General features: G+C 39.9%; 1 protein-coding gene across 2 annotated transcripts in view; it reads right to left on the bottom strand.

The window, feature by feature from the left end:
- Positions 1 to 805: 805 nt before the first annotated feature.
- MSH3 (mutS homolog 3) overlaps positions 806 to 14,512 on the bottom strand; it is a 131,574-nt gene continuing 117,867 nt past the window's right edge. For both annotated transcript variants that reach the window (XM_065655914.1, XM_065655915.1), the window contains exons 21-24: positions 9,807 to 9,993; positions 9,468 to 9,597; positions 6,703 to 6,877; positions 806 to 2,903 (exon numbers count right to left, since the gene is read on the bottom strand). In XM_065655914.1, coding sequence (XP_065511986.1) covers positions 2,795 to 2,903; positions 6,703 to 6,877; positions 9,468 to 9,597; positions 9,807 to 9,993 — 601 coding nt within the window. In that variant the 3' untranslated portion in view covers positions 806 to 2,794. The remainder of the gene's footprint in view (positions 2,904 to 6,702; positions 6,878 to 9,467; positions 9,598 to 9,806; positions 9,994 to 14,512) is intronic.

Here is a 14,512-nt window from a genome sequence, read left to right as displayed (position 1 = left end):
TATTTTTCACATCAATATTAAATTTTAACAATGTAAATAACACGCTGGCACAGGCAGCAGGAGCCAACACTCTGTGCAGGTTTCCAAAAATATTAATATTTAGACAATGAGATTTAAACATTCTTTTCTTGAAGGCAAACTCAAGACTAGCATGAATTCCCACTACAACCAAGGACATCTAAGTACAGGTCACTCTTCTTTCTCCTTACTTTACCTGACATCTGTCAGTACACAGGATCAAACTTGCTGATGCAGCACACAGCTGAAATTTTATTACTCTGGTTTAAAAACAGAGCACATCTCCAAGATGATTCCTCTACCAAAACTGTACTTCAAGTTGTCTTTTAAGATGAAGCTCAGTGTGTTGGACTTTAAAAGAAAAAAAAAAAAAAGGAAAACAGAAGAGCAGCTTCTCATCTTTCTGTTTCTTAGAACTCCTGCTATGACAGACACAGAAGTCCCGACTTCCCAGCAAAAACATGAAAAAACCCTCCTATAAAATTAATGCCTTTCCCTGTTTTCCAGCAAGTCTTTGTTTCTTTATTTCCCTCTTGCACTCTGTACTACCAAAGGCCAAGGAACGTCTGTCTGGTTGCCTGTCTAGACTGCGCCTAAGCTCACGCTCTGCAAACGTACCCAAGTGAGCTCTGAACTCGTCACCTCCTAGAGCCATCGCTCTGCTAACGAGTGTGGCTGCTCCAGCCCAGCAGAACAAGGTCCAGACAAATCTGCACTGTGCTGTGTGGTCCATTATAAACGTCTCCTAAAACCAGCAGGAAACACGTCTAATAATAGTATGCATCTCCTTGTAGTGCATTCACCAGTAGTCATTGTACATATCTGCTAGGCATTATAACAATCAGCAGTGAATAAAACAGTTGTTTTAATAATTAGCTCACATATCTTGAAGAAACCTTATTGGGACAGCAAGAAAAGCTCTGTTACTGAACTGAGCATGGCTAAAATAAAAAGTTATTTCCAACATGATCGCCAACATTAAGAGAAAAGCCTGCTGTAATTGCTTTGTACTTGATAGTATGAACAGGCCAGTAATACTGTGTCCATTTCCCCATTCTTAATTGTATTTCTTCATTTTTTTTTTTCAGACTGCATCCAGGTGTTTTTTTTCTCGTCAGAGCATAGTCTGAATCCTCCCTTGAGGGCAAAGGCAGCCTTAATAAAAGCACATTTTAGCACATATGGGAACTTAGTAATGGCTCATTTATTCTCTTTGAAGACTATGGTCAGAGGTTCTCAGATCCAATGCGCTGCATCTGTGTGCCCTGATAAAGCAGAATTACATTCACTGTGCTTCACAACGTGTGGCACAGATAAACATACATGTGACCACACCTTGAAAGACTGGTTTTCTTCTTCAGTTCTTCAGTTTAGATAAATATACTCCACAGTCTGGAAGGAGATGCTCATATCGATTGCTGCTGTTTGAGTAGCAAACAAACTATTTGTTTAAATGTCACTTTGTCACCTGAAGAACCTGGAAAAAAATCTGCGTTAAAGGTTAGCAATTGTTTATCAGTTACAGTTACACCCTTTTCTGCACAAAGTTCTCTGTATTGGAAAGGCTTATTCAATCACCTACAATGTTATTTCATATTTGTCTAACACGCATTATTTTCCAAAAAAATCTCCCATTTACTGAAAAAATTAGAAAGGTTCAGCTGACTCAAAGATTACAAAACCTAACTTTATTATTTTCCTTATAGTAAAATAAATATCTTTTATTTAACCTATTTTCACTTAATAAAAGACTTTTTCTTAAATATGACAAACTCTTTCCAGGCTTTAAGTATGTGAACATAATTGTCCATTTTCATATCAACATATTTTACCTGGTTATTTTTATAAAGGAAAACAAATTTGGAGATCACAATCTCATGTGAAATTTGGAATTGATAACTGCAAATAAAAAAATTAAACCACATTTCTTTTATTTTTTCCAGCTTCACCTCGCATTTGACAGAGCACTGGGGATGCCAGTTGCATAGTTTGAATTGCTTCCTTCACCTCATCTTATGGTCCAGCATTATTCACAGCAAGTCTTTCTCTAGACCTTGCCAGAGAGGGCCAAGATCAGGAGAAAAGCTGAAGCTGAAAAGGAAGCAGGTGTATATGAGAATGAAGAAGAGAGACAACAAAACACAGTCAACACGTTTTGTGCTGCTGCTTTGAAAACTACAGGTTCCATCAACATCAATCACATGAGTAGAAACGAAACTCTCCTATCCAGCCACATAACACAGAGTTTCTTAAATTCATTGTGCACATAAGATTTAGGGGGTGCTCTACAAAAGCAGTGCATTTTAAATGCATTAATACTAAACCAAAAAAAACCTCTTTATGGTATTCATTCAGGAGTAAAGCATAGTCAAGACTTGGCTACATTTTCCCAACACAGCAGTATTTCTTCAGAAACTGAGGTACAATAAAGTTAAAAGATATTATTTTATTTATAAAAGATTTAGCTAATAACTCACCAAGATATTTTTTCATGTTTTCTGAACATAATTAGAAATTAAATCCAATGGCAGTAGACATTTTAAAATTGAGGTGAAGGGTGGAAAATGCTTCAGGGAAAGAATGTGGAGTCAGAAAATTACATAAAATCAGGAAGTGGATGTGGGGCATCATGTCACAATGCAGCATCTCTTATCTCTCAAAGGCAAAAAAGTCAACTTAATGCACCTAGAACTACGCCCTGATAAAATCTGTAAATGTCCAGACCTATATTTTGTATCCCCAATATTTTCTATCTTTAATTAGCATGATCTGAGGATTAAAAACTGTCCTCTCTTTCATCTTCAGGTTCGCACATACTTTTCCATTTTTGTAGTTCCTGAGAATCATTTATCTTCCATACTTCAGCAAAGGACTTCAGTTTTTTTCTGGGGGGGGAAAAAAAAAAAATATCAATCAGTCAAATCATGGATACATTTTTAAATTAAGCACATTGAACCTTTAAAGTCCTACAGTCATCTGCAAAATTTTATACAGAGTCAAAAATAGTAGTTTGCATAGCTCAAAGTATTATGTGATCTCTAAACAATCAGTCAACATTTTCTAATATAAGTATTCCAGCTCTAGGACAGTCAACAATTTAATTTTAAAACTAACTTACAATATCAGAAGCATTGAAAAGATGAAATAAAACACTGAGGAAGAGTAAACCATTAAAGGAAATACATAATATTGTAATTTGCACCATTTAATATTCAGTGTTCAGTTTCTACAAATTTGCACTTGTAGAATCATAAAGAGGATAATGCATTTTCAAACTAAATTAGTATACACATTCTTCTTTCTTTTTAGTATTTGGTGATTTAAGAGGGACTCATAAGAGCTGTGACAAATAACAATAAGACATTTAAAATGAGCTAACACACATTCCTGACGACAAAGATGTCAAGACTGGATGGAATTACCCACTGAATTTTCTTAAATAACATGAAAGTGATTTTGAAAAATAAGACAAGGCAGCTGGCCTGTGGGTATTGTGACAGCACAAGTATACTGCTATGAACAGGTCTGAATTTGATTCCCAAGATCATGATAATTTTTATTTCCTACCACAAAAACACCATACCCATTTTTAAAATTAATAATGTGTCTTTGGGGGAGAAGGTATAGAAGAATACTTTGACATTTAGATCACATCATAGCAGTAAGTAAAAATAAACAGGAGTATACAAAAGAAAATATTTCTACAATGACCTACATAGCAGAACTGGAAAAACTAAGAATTACACAATACAATAATTTATGCACTGTGAAATCATCGGATAAATTTATTGTGTTTATTTATTTATTTTCCACTGACTTGAGTTCCAGGTTTACACAGATGCATGAAGTTGCCTCCAAAGTGCATGCAAGAGGTCTACAATGAAGGCATAACCTGCTAAAGGTCAAACCTGATGAATTAGCAGCTGCTGTGTGGTGGATATCCCTGTACCTGACCCCTCATGTAGCATTGTCATTAAAGGAGGAGGCAAAAGGGTCAACCTTTGGACGGGGTAGGCTGGTCTGGCAGGCTGGCTGCAGTCTCAAGGTTACCTTTAGCAACTGCTGCCAGAATCAAGGGCCATCTCCTCACTCCCACCCTTTTCTTCTTCTGGTAGACTCACAGAATCACAGAATAATTTGGGTTGGAAGGGACCTTCAGAGCTCATCCAGTGCCACCCCTGCCACAAGCAGGGACATCTTCACCCAGCTCAGGTTGCTCAGAGCCCCGTCCAGCCTGGCCTGGGATGTCTCCAGGGATGGGGCATCCACCACCTCTCTGGCCAACCTGGGCCAGGCTCTCACCACCCTCAGTGTAAAACTTTTCTTCCTCATGTCCAGCCTGAATCTCCCTCCTTCAGTTTAAAACCATCACCCCTTGTCCTATCAAAAAGACAGTAATGCCTTTTGACAAGTAACACCAGGCAATTGAACTTGTGTGATATCACCTACAGAAAGAAGGACTTCTCAGCTGGATCAGATCCCTGACCTGGCCTGTTTTACAATCATAGAATCATTCCAGTTGGAAGAGACCCTCAAGATCATAGAGTCCAACCATAGCCTAACCTAACTCTAGTAATAAACCATGTCCCTAAGAACCTCATCTAAGTGTCTTTTAAATACCTGCAGGGATGGTGACCCCACCACTTCCCTGGGCAGCCTGTGTTCCTCTGCTTCAAAACCCTTTCTGTGAAGAATTTTTTTCCTAATATCCAATCTGAACCTCCCCTGGCACAATTTGAGGCCATTTCCTCTCATCTTTTCACTTGTTCCTTGGGAGAAGTGACCAACACCCTCCATGCTACAACCTCCTTCAGGCAGTTGTAGACAGCGATAATGTCTCCCCTCAGCCTCCTTTTCTCAAGCCATGTGGCCATGCACAACCCAGCTCTGGCACCACAGAGAAAAGGGCAGGGAGCAAACCCTCCAGCAGCAGCCTCAGGAGATGGGTTTGGGGACCCTGCTCCAGCAGGTCCTCCCAGCCACAGCTGCTGGTGCAGCTCCAGCGGCCCCAGTCTGCAGCAAACTGGGGAGTGCGGTGCTTCCAGCCTCAGCGACAAGTCAGGATAAAGGACTCATCACAGCTTTGGATTAAGTATTTCCTCTTTTTCACGTTAAGGATACAAGCAAATTGCATACTGAAAACTAAAATACAGATGGCAGCTTACATATTCGAAAGCTGGTAAATGGGACACAATTACGTCCCACAATTAAGACTGCCCAATCAGCCCTCACTCTGCCCCCCTACAGGCACTGTAAATCAGTTTTCTAACTACATTACTGCATACTATTTTTACTGCTCGTAGGTTTTGATATGATTAACTCCCTTTTTAGCAATGGAGACATGCCAGAACCCTATTTGGGCCCTGTCCAAGTAATATGCTAGCATGGTTTTCATAGAACAAAGGAAGATAAACTAAAGGGACACATTATTATATTATTTCACTTCTTAATTTTATTATACAGTAACTCTGACCTCCCAGCTCATACTCTCACCTTTCTGTACAACAAGTTTTCGTTGATTTTAGAACCCTATGTGTCGTCTAACAACAGAGTTCAGATATTGCTAGTAATTTGTTGGTTTACTTTTGTCAATTATTGACTATTATTTCCAATTAACATAAGCTACATTATTTTCCCCATAAACTGTCATGTATCTTCAACAGAACATTTTTATTTTGCTTTCTTAAAAAGGGGATAAAAACTGGTGTTAAGCGATAAGCGCTGCTAAGTTTCAAAATAACTGCCTGCACCTAAAAATAATTAGTACTTAAAATTTTCTTATTTGAAATTATTCTGTCAGGATTAGTTATGGCCATCAGATAAGAAAGCTCTTGATTTATTATATTCCTAAAAGGCTATTTGGATTTTGCTGATAGCATTGCCACTGAAAATAATAACAACAAAAAAAAATCAGTGGAAATCAATATTAGCACATATTTCTAAATTGTGTACATCATGTTACAGGTTTTATAAAGATGATGTCATTTGATTCACATGGGATTTTCATAACTATTCTAATACATACAGTACATATATCCCTAAATGAAAATCTGTTATCAGAAAAATATTAAAATCCCCAGATTTTCAGTAAAATCGTGTATGTTCAGGATGCAATCAAAATATATTATAAATATTTATTTTTAAGTTAAATCAGAAGAAGAATATCTTTATTCCCTTCTGCACTACCATGTGCAAATCTAATTTCAAGTTTCAAAGTGAATAATACACTTTCTAAATTAAATCTATTAATATTTTCACTATCACTGGTGAGTACAGAAGTAGACATTGTAAGAGAGTTGTATTTCAAATTTTTCTTCCTGAAAACAGTGAAAATACGTACCTGCAAGAATAAATATGCTAGTACTTGCCATAAGAAAATAAAAAATAGTTTATTCCTAATGTTAGCTCAATGTGCATGTAGTTTATTTCGATCTTCTTTCAGAGGGCAGCAATTAACCTCTGACATAATAGCTAACTATAAAATCTAAAGCTTTGATTGAAATGGATAGCATAATTTCCTAAATATGTTTTTCAAAGTTTTGTCTCACTGTGTCTTCCGTGAAGGGTAGGAGGATATCTGAAGCAGCTCTTACTGTTCTTTTTAATGCACATTGTGTGAAATGCTCTTTGATTCATAGCTGAGTTTCATTAGGGGGGAAAAAAAAAACCCACAATTGTTCTGACCTTTTCATATTCACTATCGTCTCTAACTCCTTTGATTTGTTAGCTGCTTTCTTCAAGATTTCTTCAGGAATATCTGCCAGTTTGGCAACATTTAGCCCATAACTCCTTGCAGAGACTCCTTTAGTTATTTGATAAAGAAAAGTGATAAATTCAGGATTCTCTTCATCTTCAGGTCCTAATAAAACAAAACCAAAATCAAAAACTCTTCTATTATGTTAATAAAATGTAGCAGACCAAAATGGCAAAGCCTGCAGTCCCATGCTTGCTGTGTGATTTATATTATTGAAGAAATACGAAAGAAAAATGTTTCCTTGAGACCAAACATTTCACCTACCCACTGTGAGACTGAAAAAACCCTTTACTGTGTTCTTACCTGGGGTCTTATTAAGCAGACTCGTGTGTGTGTGCGTGAAACCTTGAGTCTTTGTACGTCAAATTGATTAGTTAATGCTGTAACTCAGATATTGTATCTCACAGTTGCTGAACAATGACAGAATAAAGGAAGTGTCAGTAATCCCACAATTAAGAAACCTGTTAACTACAGCACAACAAAAAGTTCGTTGCCTGCCAGGAACTTAGGAGCCACAGAAAACATTAGGTAAAACCAAAGGTTAGGATGGTGGATCTTCTGCTAGGGATTCTTTCTACTCCATGACAGTAAGAGGGAAATTTAAAAGCCATCATTACAAATCTGATGACTCCTTCCCCTTCCTCTTTAGACATTCTTGTTGCATCCCAGCACAATCCAGGCCTTGTGTAAAGAGCAGAAAAAGTATGGCGTCATTCACTGCTATTTGTTCTTCTGTCTTAAAAATGTAGGGTTTTGGAAACAATGGAGATTTCCATAAATGCTGATGACTCAAGCTGATTTGATCTGAGTGATCCCAGCCAAAAACTGGAAAAAAAATGCCATAAAACTCACCCAAAATAAAACAATTAAAATGTTAAGTCATAAGGAGCTGAAGATATAGGTGGAGCAAGAAACAGATGTGTTGTTGCTCGCAGGCTGTGGCACTACACCTGCTGTGCTTTCTGTAGAAAAACAGTGAAGGCAACATATGGCCCGAAGGTTTAGGTCAACTAACAGTCAAAGCAGAAATGCTGATGCAGGACACGGAAACACCAAGTATAGAGTTTCATGGACACAATAGTTAAGGAACAGTAACTATTGAATACCGATAACATCTCAGTTGCCTGAGAGTACCAGAGATCAACAGTTCAATTAATGAACTCTGTGAGAAAAGGACATGGTGATGCTCAGGAGAGCGATGCTCATAACTGGAAACATGCGTTGTTCCATAGTGCTCACCTAAACACAACACTACTTTGAACTATCTGCGCTCAAGGATAACATGTTTCTGGGATCTGTGTGTCCAATATGAAACACAATACAAAAGATGAAGTCTCCCTCTAGCCAAACATTTTTTTAACTAACTGTCTAAAAAACATTTTTAAAGTGATAGATTATTTATTTAAACACATTATTCAGTGGCAAATACTGAAGTGCCTTGTCTCTATTAGTTTACAATGTAAGCAGATAATACAATATCAAGAACAAATTAGGTAGAAGGTAAATGGCAAACTTCACAACAATTCTTAAAAAAAAAAAAATCCAAAAATGACGTAGGGAACAGGCAATTATTAGGCAAAGTGGGAAAACCAGAGTAAGAATTGTCAAGCACATGATTAAACCAGATACATCAAGAAAAAAAAAATCAAAACAGATTGTATGGAAGGAAATCCTACATCAAAAATGTGGTTTAAGTTTGGAAGCCATGTGAGTAAGAGAGATCCAGTGGATAAACCCTATGTGGATTTTCAAAAGGCTTTTGACAAGATCCTGCATCACATGCTCTTTGGAAACTAAGCAGCTATAATCTAAAAGGAAGGCCTTTGCATTTGTAAATAATTGGTTAAAAGATAGGAAACAGACGGTAACAGTCCTCACCATGAAGGGTGATCATCACTGCAGTTAAGAGCTGCTCAACATAGCCATTATCAAACAAGAAAAAGAGCTAAGCAGTAAGCTGATAAACTTTACTGAAAATACTAATTCAGAGCAACAGTGACAAGAAGAAGAAATGCTGAAACTCTTCTGCATGGTAAGATGAGAACTGAAGGAATTATGAAAAGCAAGCTACAAAACTACGCATGGCATGGAAAGGATGAACAGAGACTATTCTTCTGCGTCTTCTTATTCAAGAACTGGGATCACCAATTGAAGCTACAAGTTATTTCAAAAGAGTTTCAAAACGAACAAGAGGAAGAGGTTCTTCACACAACACAGTGCTAAATTTTGGAGGTCCTTGACTGAGTAGGATGAAGGTGCTAAAAGTACACAATGATACTCAGGGGAACTAGAAACCTCATCGAAATGAAATCCATTGAAGATACTAAAAACCAGAAAACACATCTAGCTTTTGAAGCCTCCTAAGCAGCAAATGTTCGCAGACAGTGAGATCTTTTAGAGGAAGAGTTGCCATACGTTTGATTCCTAATCCCTCCTCCCTCATCCTTCATATTTGGCTACGCTGAAAAGCTGGAAACTGGAGTGAGTGAATCTTTTATCTGAGCTCGGTTATCCTTAAACTAAACAGAAATGGTTGTTCAGCTTTCAAGCCCCCCTCCCGAAAATGTGCGTATAGGCTGATACTCTAGTAAGTCTGGATTTATCACTTTCACGTCAAGGTTTAAATTACCATCACAATTTTACAATTTCTGGCTATGGCCATACTGCCAGAATCCCAGATGGATTTATACTGTACCTTTTTGTTCAGCACTTTCCTCCTCGTTCACCAGGAAAGCCATGTGGTAATTACCAACTTTTTCTGGATATACTTTCTCTAGGTCACAAACTGAGGGATAGTGAGTGACAAACAGTGTCAGTGATTCCACCTACAACAACGAAATAAACACATAAGAAGGTTTGACTCTAATTATTTTTTTAAACACAGCAACACAGAGCTGGTATCCTTTATCCATATTTCTTTGCTCTGAGTTTAGACATGATGCATTTCTACAAGGAAATACACACCATGTCAAAGCATACCACAGTGCAGGGTGAAAAAAGAATTCACAAAGCATGTGTCAGATTGAACACTTACATCTCTAATAAAATGTTCAAGTGTAGCATAAGCAATAGCGATTCCGTCGTGTGTGCTAGTTCCTCTTCCCAATTCATCCAAAATTACTAGTGATCTTGGAGTTGCTTTTCTTATTATCTCAGCAGTATCTCTCAGTTCTTCCATAAAGGTACTTCGGCCTTTATAAATGTTGTCTGCTGCACCCATTCTGCATTAGGATGCAAAACAGATCAGTTGATTAAGTTCAAGTAAATGACAGATAACACTGAAAATAACCCACGATAATGAAACTGTTTTGTAACAAATCTCTTGTTGCTGCTCCAAGCAGAGCAGAAAAACTCAGGCAGAACATTCACCTTCCAGAACAAGCTACTGCTTAGGAAAAAAAGCAACAATAGCACATGGTGTAGATGTGAGGGTAAAAGACTGAAAGGTCCAGAGGGAACTACTCATGTACCATTAAACAAGGGCTTCCACGCATTCCTCAGGACAACAGGGTACACTGGCCCTGTGGGCATCTGGGGGAGGTTAGGCTGCAAGGACAGCAGAGAATTTTTCTGGGCCATCAGTAATCTAGTCCCAAAGTAAATCCATAGACAGAAATCTCAGCACCCCATGTCAACAACAGGAATCAGGGAAGAAAAAGACATGGACAGGGGGCTATTTCTTAGCATGCAATTCTTCCATCTCGACAAACAGTACAAGGCAGCCCGCTCTTCCCCTAAAAAGGATCCTGGGAGTCCAGACCATTTAGCTCACAAGAAGGACTCCAGCAAAGGTAGCTATGAAAATGAATTTTACTTTGTTGGTTTAGTCTGACCATCTAATTTGCATGGTTTTTAAATGCTAACAACACCTGAAAGTATTAGATATTAGCATTTTCACGTAGAGATAGAGTGGACGCTCATGTGACCAGGTATTTGTGCATCCAGACAGGTACAGCAGTTAGTTCCTTCAAGCAGTAACAGAATAACAATTATTTCTGCTAATTACATAGGCACACAATCCTACTAACATGCTTAAGTATCATTTTAAGAGAAATATTTCCCGCCTCATCCTTCTACACAACTGCCCTTGAACTTACTGACCTCCATACAGTTTCTCCCCTGCCCTACACACACACAAAACTCTTCATGTTTCATGTCTTTCAGCACTGTTTCAGATTCATGGAAGAATTTGAGGATTGAAGGTATCTCCTGTTGTCAAACCGCAGTTTTCATCTCAGAGATCTGCTGGCAATTCACCCTGTTTTTCTCCTGCAGCTTTCCCTACCTATTCAATTAATACGTTTTCTACCTGGAAAAAAAAGAACATTCCCTTTTTCCATATATGCTTTTCAATTACATTAATCATATTACAAGGTCACTTCTGAGACAGGTTATCATTACCAAGCCACTGAGCAGGGCTGTAAAGACGGATTTGTTCACTCTCATCAGCCAATAACATAGTTACATACAAGCCACATTGATTTAAGGAAAACTGACTCATGGGCTTAGCATATTACATTTTCAGATTTAACTGCTGGCCACAACAGTATTTAAAGCCAATCAAAACCTTTAAAGAGAATCCCAGCATAGCTTTTTTTTTCTCTCAGTCTTTTGCTGCACCTCTCTCTAATATAATTGCTTCTGTTGCCTGCAGAGCAAGATATTAATCATTTTACAGGGATCTGATGATTGTCAAGAGTAACTGACTACCAATATCAAAAAACAGCAGGCTGGACACAGCAGAATTATGAGTTCTATATATTCTCTGGTCCCTGCCCTGGAAATTAGGTAGGGTGGCATGCATAACCTCACAATACACAAATCTTCAATTATAAATGAGCTAGTTTTGGTTGCAAGTGGGCATTATGATACAAGGTGCAAACTGACAGTTTTAATTTCATTGAGTATGAGCTTACATACATGCACACTAGCTATACTCCTACATACTGGGGAAGAAAAGTGATTTTGCACATAAGCTAATTAAACATCACATTAATTTAAATAAATTAAATATATAATTCAGGGTATCAACACATTGTGAAATCAACATTTTCTGTCATCCTTTTAAATGCTGGGTTAAGAACTATGAAGGGATTACTGAATTTCTCACAGTGCCCCCAACACCTCCCAGCCCCTTTCCTAGTTTGGTTTAGCCATTATGTACTACTGTAAAATCAAACAATGCCTCTTTATCACAGTACTGCACAGATCTACAGACAACAATATAAATTAATCTATTTTTAACACTATTAACTACAAATAAGTTCACCAGAACAACAAATATGTTTTACGTATGAGTGCACGGAAGACAATTTCCTGACAGAACTGGTTAGTGAGCCTACTGGAGAAGGAGCCTCACTGGATCTGTTTGAAAATGGAGAAGGGCTCCTGGGTAACGTGTTGGTTGGAGGTCGCCTCTTGGGCATGGTGATTGTGAAATGACTGAGTTTCCTATTCTTGTAGAAGGTAGAAGAGTGGTCAGCAGAATTGCTCCTATGGACTTCCAAAGGGCAGACTTTGACCTGTTCAGAAGGCTGGCTGGCAGAGTCCATTGGGAAGCAGCCCTGAAGGACAAAGGAGTCCAGGAAGGCTGGTTGCTCTTCAAGAAGGAGATCTTAGAGGCGCAAGAGCAGGCTGTCCTCGGGTCCTGAAAGGCGAGCCGGTGGGGAAAAAGGCCAGCCTGGCTGAATAGAGAGCTGTGGCTGGAACTTGGGCATAAAAAGAGAATTTCTAACCTTTGGAAGGAGGGGTAGGCCACTCAAGAGAAATACAAGAATTCTGTGAGGGTATGCAGGGAGAAAATCAGAAGGGCCAAAGCCTGACTAGAGCTGAGCCTAGCTACTGCTGTAAAAGGCAACAAGAACTGTTTCTGTAAATATATCAGCAACAAAGGTGGGCTAAGGAGAATCTCCATCCCCTGATGGATGCGGGGGGAGACAGTGACAGAGGATGAGGGAAAGGTTGAGGTACTAAATGTCGTCTTTGCCTCAGTCTCTAACAGTCAGACCAGTTGTGTTCCAGATACCCAGCTCCCTGAGCCAGAAGACAGGGATGGGAAGCAGAGTGAAGCCCCAATGATCCAAGGGGAAATGCTTGGTGACCTGCTACACCACTTGGACACCCACAAGTCTATGGGGCCAGATGGGATACGCCCAAGGGTGCTGAGGGAGCTGGTGGAGGTGATCACTGACCCACTTTCCATTATCTACCAGCAATCTTGGCTAACTGGGGAGGTCCCAGTTGACGGAAGTTGGCAAATGTGACACCTATCTACAGGAAGGGCTGGAAGGACGACCCAGGGAACTACAGACCTATCAGTTTAACCTCGGTGCTGGGGAAGGTCACGGAGCAGATCATCCTGAGTGACATCACACGGCACATACAAAAGAACCATGTGATCAGGCCCAGTCAATATGGGTTTATGAAAGGCAGGTCCTGTTTGACCAACCTGATCTCCTTCTATAACAAGGTCACCTGCTTAGTGGATGAGGGAAAGGCTGTGGATGTTGTGTACTTAGACTTTAGTAAGGCCTTTGACACCATATGCCACAGCATTCCCCTGGAGAAGCTGGCAGCTCATGGCCTGGATGGGTGGACTCTTTGATGGGTAAAGAACTGGCTGGAGGGACAGACCCAAAGAGTTGTGGTGAATGGAGCCAAATCCAGTTGGCGGCCGGTCAAGAGTGGTGTTCCCCAGAGCTCAGTATTGGGGCCAGTTCTGTTTAATCTCTTTATCAATGATCTGGATGAGGGGATTGAGTGCACCCTTAGCAAGTTTGCAGATGACACCAAATAGGGTGGGAGCATTGATCTGCTGGAGGGTAGGAAGGCCATACAGAGGGATCTGGGCCAGCTGCATCATTGGGCTGAGGCCAATTGTATGAGGTTTAACAAGGCCAAGTGCTGTGTCCTGCACTTGGGTCACAACAACCCCAGGCAGCACTACAGGCTCAGGGAAGAGTGGCTGGAAAGCTGCCTGGCAGAGAGGGATCTGGGGGTGTTGCTGGATGGCAGCTGAACATGAGCCAGCAGTGTGCCCAGGTGGCCAAAAAGGCCAACAGCATCCTGGCTTGTATTAGGAATAGTGTGGCCAGCAGGACTAGAGAAGTGATTGTGCCACTGTACTCAGCACTGGTGAGGCCCCACCTTGAATCCTGTGCTCAGTTTTGGGCCCCTCATCATAAGAAGGACATCGAAATACTAGAGAGAGTGCAGAGGAGGCGGTGAAGCTGGCGAGGGGCCTGGAATACTGGTCTGATGAGGAGCAATTGAGGGAACTGGGGCTGTTCAGCCTGGAGAAAAGGAGGCTGAGGAGAGACCTCATCGCTGTCTACAACTGCCTGAAAGGAGGTTGGAGCATGGAGGGGGTTGGTCTATTCTCCCAAGTAGCAAAGTGATAGGACAAGAGGAAATGGCCTCGAGTTGTGCCAAGGGAGGTTTAGATTGGATATCAGGAAAAAATTCTTCACAGAAATGGTCATCAGGCACTGGAACAGGCTGCCCAGGGCAGTGGTGGAGTCACCATCCCTGGAGGGGATTGAAAGACATGTAGATGAGGTTCTTAGGGACATGGTTTAGTGTAGAGTTAGGTTATGGCTGGACTCAATGATCCTGAGGGTCTGTTCCAACCGAAATGATTCTATGGTTCTATGTCTGAACAACCTGTGTCTCCATAATCAGCAACTTTAATCTTAGTCTCCAACCCTAGGATTATTAGTATTATTATTTTATCATTTTTAT

The sequence above is a fragment of the Caloenas nicobarica genome, chromosome Z (genome assembly GCF_036013445.1).
Source record: "Caloenas nicobarica isolate bCalNic1 chromosome Z, bCalNic1.hap1, whole genome shotgun sequence".
Taxonomy (NCBI): domain Eukaryota; kingdom Metazoa; phylum Chordata; class Aves; order Columbiformes; family Columbidae; genus Caloenas; species Caloenas nicobarica.
Note: the sequence above shows the minus strand (reverse complement) of the source record. Positions and strands in the feature narration are given on the sequence as shown.